General features: G+C 46.7%; 1 protein-coding gene across 3 annotated transcripts; it reads left to right on the top strand.

Annotated features, from left to right (window-relative positions):
* The first annotated feature begins 2567 nt into the window (after positions 1–2567).
* On the top strand, positions 2568–3573 carry LOC9655503. 3 transcript variants are annotated; one of them, XM_024668568.1, is made up of 3 exons: positions 2568–2696; positions 2753–3076; positions 3137–3573. In XM_024668568.1, exons 1-3 carry the CDS (start codon positions 2639–2641, stop codon positions 3475–3477), a joined length of 723 nt encoding a protein of 240 aa, XP_024524336.1. In that variant the 5' UTR covers positions 2568–2638; the 3' UTR covers positions 3478–3573. The 3 variants fall into 3 exon arrangements, with proteins under 3 accessions (XP_024524336.1, XP_002963913.1, XP_024524334.1); XM_002963867.2 differs by having other exon boundaries at positions 3125–3573; XM_024668566.1 differs by having other exon boundaries at positions 2753–3573.
* Positions 3574–6776: the final 3203 nt, after the last annotated feature.

Here is a 6776-nt window from a genome sequence, read left to right as displayed (position 1 = left end):
GTCTATCTGACCACCACTGCCTTGGTTTTAGTTAAGTTCCCTTGCTAAGGTTCCCACTTATTATACCAGCTCCTATTTGGTTCTACTTAGTTTTAATTACTCATTAACTACACAAATAATAGAGTTTTAGCCATTCACGGATTCCCAAATTCTTTCTCAACTTAATTCTTTGGTGTAAGCTCTTGAATTTGAAATTCCTAGGCAGCAGCTCCTGGATCTCGAACACCTGCATGCAGCGGCGGACGGTGATCAATGCCACGATTGGCAGCAGCGCTGCGATGGAAATCCACGCCAGGAGGAGGGATTTGGACTTGTAGGTGGATTCTCCCTGAATAACCGCGAGCACCTGGAGACCACGCTGCGTGATCTGGACTTGGTCGGCGTGGAGTCCCCAGGTCACGAACTTCGCCTGCCTCTGCATTTCTGTGCCCATCATGGCGATGACAGCCGAGTAGGAGACGATGGCCAGCAGCAAGTTGGCGATCAACAGCAGCGGTCTTGAGGTAGCGGGTTTTCCTTCTCAAGTTTTTTGAACGAAGGCGACTTAGCTGTGAATTTGTGAGTGGCTTTGTAGTAGCCACCACGGCGATGAAAGTGCTGGGAAGAGCGATGGCTGCCACCCAGAAATCCGTGGCGGCTCCTTGTTCCAGGTTGAGAGCCGAGCTGTGAGCTTGGATGTACAGGTTCTTGAGCTGGAAGAGGTATGCTTCAAGGATACCGACCTCGGAATCTATGGTATCATTGAAAGATGGGATGAAATCGGTGCCTGCCAGGCACATATCTCTCGCTGCTGGCACCACACAGTCGGTAAGGCCTTGGACATAGTTTATTTCTGAAAAGTTTGTGTCGTTCCTCCAGGATGCCGGAGGTGGATAAATCGGTGGAACAGCGATAGCACGTCTTTTCGGTTCCCATTGCCTTGGACACACAGGTAGCCTTCGCCATCGGCGCTAGAGTTTGAGCATGCAACAAAGCTTCCCGTCGAGCCAGACGCTAAAACAGGTGTGTGTACTTGTTGCTCGCATTCGCTGATATTGACTTCCTCTCCTAGAAAATTTAGTGGCTGCTTCATTCCCAAAACCCGGCAGTATTGCTTGCTGCTGTTGAATTTGTCGTCCATTCGATAGCATCTCTCCACTGCATAGTAACCCGCGTCAGAAGCTTTCTTCACGACAGCTTTTATGCCCAGTATTGTCTCGGCCTGCACGCTCCAGGCATTTGCAATTCTTGCTTGCTTTCGGGACCTGCGCATATCACTGTCCATCGTATCTAGATCTTTATCTCCCATCGTATATGGGTCTCCGGCCCTTGTGATAGTTTCCGTCTTATCTTTATCCGCTCGGGACCTGCTCATATCTCTGTCCATCATATATGGGAAATCTTCATCCATCATATTACGTCTAGCGCTGGTTTTACTGTCAGTCCTCGTCTTGTTTGAGCAGGAGGTAAGTGTGCCATCTTGAAAGCTTTTGATTTTCACATCCGAGCTATTGAGCAGCTTGACTTGGCGGCTGTTGCTGGAGAGCTCGAGAATTCTTGCTGTTAAAGAGTTGCTAACTGTCTGGCTAAACTTATCTTCTCCATTCTCTTTAGAGGTTCTTATGGACTCGGACATCTCCCAGACTGTTCTAAACGCTGGCTTCTCCCCGATCGTAGTGAGTATGACTGGAGCCACACTGTCGCAAGCCTTACTGTCATCTTTGTTGTTGTCGCCAACACACAAGTAAGCCAGGATCCATACTGTGACACGCATCGTTCCCAGGCTCTTGATGTGGTCGACGGACTGGTACTCTGCAATGGCTGCTCCCCTCGTGCCTAACAGACCCTTCTTCTGCCTGATCTCCGATTTAGCCCGATCCGTCAGATTTTGGTCTTCGTGCCCAAAATCGCAGCGTGACTGGTTGTGTACAGCGCCAACCATGTACCGGAGAAAGGCCTCGGGACGCCTGTCCTGGAGGGGGAGGAACTGCCACCATACCTGTTTGTGGAGGGAGTCGCCGCTCATTCTCAGGATCGCCGTGGAGCTGTCCACCTCCGACAGATCGCCTTGCTGCACAGAAATCAGTGCGTGTCCATGGCACGAGAAGAGAACAAGAATGCAGGCCGAGAGCACAAGCAACTTCATCTGCGGTAAGGCTACGCAGAGAACCCATGGCTCGGTGTCTCAATTATAAAAGCAAAGTTACAAAGAACTTTGAATATTTTAAGTGGTTTGTGGGGGATAAAGATGCTTTCACACTGAGATTGAAACTGCAAATCTGTTCCCAGGGATGGACGTGGTTAAGTTCCTGGCATTATAGAAATCTCATGAAAACAAAGTTAAAACAACTTTGAATGTTTTCATTCATCATAAATTGTTTGCAACACTGGAGCTGATATTTGTTTTTGTGCTGAGACTGGGCATTGTTCCCGCATTTTACCGGTGAATCTTCGCAAAGCAAGCCACTATCTAATGCCAATTTGGCATTAGATGTCCTTTGGCATTGCCAAAGGACATTCAGCTCGCCCGTCACATCCGTGGTGAGAGGGCTTATCTTACTGCATTAAGATATCCATTGTGTCAAGGACACACGTTTTGAACATTTCTAAAGCACCAATGCTGGACTTCAAAAGCCCATCAGATCTGCAATAGAGAAGTATGGCTGGAAGCGGCAATCTCCCCGTGCTCGTTCTTCTTCTGTTGGCCTCGTTATCCTGTGAGAGAGATCTCCACTTGTATGTTCGATTCTAACTCGGACTCCTGTTCTTGCAGCTGCTCAAGGTGGTGTCGTCGAGGTTTGCAATGGTGACCTCACCTATACCGATTGCAGCAACTGCTGTAGTCTGAAGAAAGGTTGTGTCTATCTGCAACCTGGTTCAGGACAAGTCACTTGCATTGGCGGTGATTCAAGGGCTTGTACCCGGGAGTGCCAAGGTCCGAAGTTGGCCGTATGCCCATTGCCTTCATCAGGATTCCCAACATCAGGCATCAAGGTGCTCAAGGGAAAACTCCCACCCCGACAACCTGGATGCGGTTACTACAACATCGTTAACGGTGACCCCATCCCGCGGCTGGAGCAGCAGGGCACAGATCAAGGTAACCGCCTTGTTCATTATGTTCAGGAAGCTCAGCCCTCTCCGATAGAGCTCATGGCAGGAAGGAAGTGTAAGCTTGATTCGATTGTGGAGGTCTGCAATGCCGAGGTCTCCAAAGATAACTGTGGTTGCTGCTTCGGGAAATCCGGTTGCATCTACTTGGAGAATCCATCCGCAAACAGCACCTGCCTGCCTACTGAAGACCCCATGGGGGTTTGCGCCCTCGTTTGCCTGCCCAGAGTGTCCATTTGTACCAAGTCTGTAACTTTTCAGGGCACCACCCTGCAGTCTTGCAGGAATGCACGCCGCAGCTGCGAGGACATGAAAGAGGGCTGCAGTCTCTACGATCGCAACACCGGAGCTGATCTCTGCGCTGCAGGGGGTATCGCTCTGCCTGTCTAGTCTAGTTGCTGAAACTAGTTATGGGCATTACTATTATGAATGAATAAGGAATGTCCCTCCTTGGAGGGGCCGGTGTCAATGTCCGAAGTTACTCGCCATGCAATTTGTGATGGAGTGTAGGAGAAATATTGTATCTTCCTCTGGATCGATAGGAAAGTAGGGCAGGTCCTTGAAGAAACCGATTCTTTGAGGTTGGGCTGGAAAAGTATCTTGGTCGCCAGCATCGACGTCAAATAGAGGCGCAAGAACGAGCAGGTCTTTTGTGAATTTAGAAGTACAATGGGAACACAACATGAATCAGAATAAAGTAAGAAAGCAAGAAAGAAATTCTGGCTTAGATCACATTTTCTCCAATTATAATTTAACAAAGATTAAGCAAAGAGAAGGCTGCACTATGTCTGACACTGGCTGTGGACAATACAAGGAGATTGAAGTGATTGGAATCTGAAATTGTCCCCCGTGTCGACGTTAAGTTAACAGTGGTAGGAGAAATGTTGAAGAGGTGTGGTGAGAAACCATGCGGACAGTAATATTCAGGATTAGAGCATTCTCCCAGACCCTTTTGTATGTGCACTTAGACATGTTGATAATTGTAATAATCTGCTTGCTAGTGATTTTTGCCAGGTTTGTGGACGATTTCGAAGTTGTATTCTTGTAGTAAAAGGAACCATCTTGATATTCGACCAGATAATCGGCTTGTTGATGGCTGGAGCTAGAATCCATTGTCCTTGAGCCAAAGTGGTTATGTCGTTGCTGGGAAGCCTAGGAATATGGTGTATGATGTATCTGAGGCGCCGGGGTGGATGAGCTGGCATCTTTCTCTTCAGATCAAAGTGCTTCCCCTGTTAGGGTTCTTGAGACCCGTAACTGTTGGTTGGCTGATCATGTGGCGCTTGATTGCTGGTGATAAATGGTAGAGATTTGTTGACCGAATTGATTTGGTTTGACTTGGCTTGATTGAAGATCAATGGTGGATATTGCTGATGAAGTTAACTCAAGTTCAACTGTTGATATCTGCTGAGGTGGCGTTGATCCAACGGTAGCTTGGAACTTATAATTTTTGCTGCTGTTTGTTGCTGAAGTTGGTGGATGAGTTCGTGTTGAGTCGAGTTGAGTTGTGTCTAACTGAGTTGAGTTAAAGTTTGGCTACCGGTGATTGTCGATTGTTGGTTTCAAGGTGTTTGTCGGTTCTGGTTGGAAATTTGCTGAGGTGCTGATGCTGAACATGTCAACGTGATATGGTCAAAGCTTGTTGAGGTTGACGATCTAGTGAAGTCTTCAGCAAGTGTGCTGACTTTGACAGTGCCATTGGGGTAGAGTGCAATGATTTTAGAAGGTCCTTTCCAGTTGGTGTGGAGTTTCCAGCCGAGTTTGCCGATGGGTCCCTGGTACCAGAGAACATGATCGTTGACGCTGTATTTCAGGGGGTTCCAAATGTATAGTAGGGATAGTGGGTAGTTCGGGCATGGCTGACCAACCTGAGGCATAGTCTAACTCATGCTTGCGTGCCTATCCTTGTTCTGCGTTCGGCTTGGGTCTAAGCCCAAGTTCCATTCCATGTTAGTTGGTGGAATACCCATATCTTTGCGTTATGCCACCGGTATGCTAAAATAACACCAGACTCCATTTGGCTCCATTTTGTGTGTTAGTCCTAGCATAGGGATGCTGGATACTCTAGAACTGTTCTAAGTCATTCCGTGCTTTTATCCCTTCACTCCTTGGGCTATATGCTCAGGAGTCATTCCGTACTCCAGTGCTATTGCTCCTTGGTTCCATGTTTGGGAGTTTGGCTGATGGGTCCTTGGTACCAGAGAACATGATCGTTGATGCTGTATTTCGGAATATTGTGCCGGGATGCTTGTCGATCGTGCTGAGCTTTTTGCTGTTTTTGGATGGTGTGAAGTGTCTAGAGGGCGTTGGGTTGAAGCTCGTCAAGACATTCGAGTTGCTGAAGCCTTTCTCAAATTGCATGTCGAGATTATACTTGACGGTGACTCGCATGCTTGGGACGATGAATTCAATTGGCGTGATGGCTTATGTTCCAAAGGCGAGTTTTAATGGCATCATGTCGGTGGTGACTTTATATGCAATTCGATAGGCCCAAAGTATGTCAAGAAGTTTTTCATCCCAGTCTTTGCCGGAATCATTGATGACTTTCTTGAGGATGGTCTTCAATGTTTTGTTTGTTGCTTCTGCTTGACCATTTGTAGCACATGTGATTTTTACCCTTTATCCTATAGTGCTTTACCATAGGATAACCACGGAAGCAGAATTTAAACCCTCTAAACCCTCCATGTGTGACATGTTATGTGCCACATGTCACATGCCATGTGTCTAAAGGATAGTTGTGTGGAACCCAAATTTCAAGGCCTTAGGCCATTAAATGAAGGAATGGTGCCAAACTTCCAAACATGGAACCAAGGAGCAATGGCATTGTATGGAACGACTTCTAAGCATACAACCTAAGGAGTGAAGGGATAAGAGCATGAAATGACTTGGAACAGTTCTAGAGTATCCAACATCCCTATGCTAGAACCAGCATACAAAACGAAGCCAAATGGAGTTTGGTGCTATTTCAGCATACTGGTGGCATAATGCAAGGATATGGGTATTCCACCAATTAGCATGGAATGGAACTTGGGCTTAGACCCAAGCCAAACGCAAAACAAGGACAGGCATGCAAGCAAAAGCTAAACTATGCTTTATGTTGGTCAACCATGCCCAAATTACCCACTATCCCTACTATATATTTGGAACCCCCCATATCCCCCCCCCCTTGAGGAACACATGCTTTGGGCTTTCACCCTAAGCCTCCTTTAGTACCAAGAGTTAGTCTCTGGGACAAGTTCAAAACTTACTAAATATGGAATGTCCTTAGATTGCGAATTTAAACACAGGATGAACACCATTGTGCCAAATGAGCAAATCTAGACACTTTCCATAAATAGCATTTGGGACCAAAATGAGACTAATATAAAGGGCATAATAGCGAGGGTGTTTGGCAGACACAATAAGCTATCATCCAGTGATATTGAGGGACTAGTCTCAATATATGAGGGTTCTTGTCAAGCCAATGCAAAACAGAGCCAAAGAGAACTAAAAAGCTGGACCAAGTATGCTTGGCTAAATAGACACTTAGGAATTCCATCCTTATGCTCATATAGATGCAAAGTTCAGTTTACTAACACTTGAACAAGAGGGATTGATAAAGGGTCCAACAATACCGATCTTCTGTCATCGTGGCAGTAAGGAAAGAGTGTCTATAAGGACTGACCGACAGGGAACTTTTGATACCTGAA

Source organism: Selaginella moellendorffii, unplaced genomic scaffold (genome assembly GCF_000143415.4).
Source record: "Selaginella moellendorffii unplaced genomic scaffold, v1.0 SELMOscaffold_3, whole genome shotgun sequence".
Lineage (NCBI taxonomy): Eukaryota > Viridiplantae > Streptophyta > Lycopodiopsida > Selaginellales > Selaginellaceae > Selaginella > Selaginella moellendorffii.
The sequence above is the reverse complement of the archived record's forward strand: the minus strand, read 5'-3'. Positions and strand labels throughout refer to the sequence as shown.

Bases quoted from the DNA above. Each gene is read 5' to 3' on its own strand.
- LOC9655503 (XM_024668566.1), top strand. From the start codon at position 2,639: ATGGCTGGAAGCGGCAATCTCCCCGTGCTCGTTCTTCTTCTGTTGGCC. The intron at 2,697-2,752 runs GTGAGAGAGATC...CTGTTCTTGCAG, and splicing joins TCTGTTGGCCTCGTTATCCT to CTGCTCAAGGTGGTGTCGTC.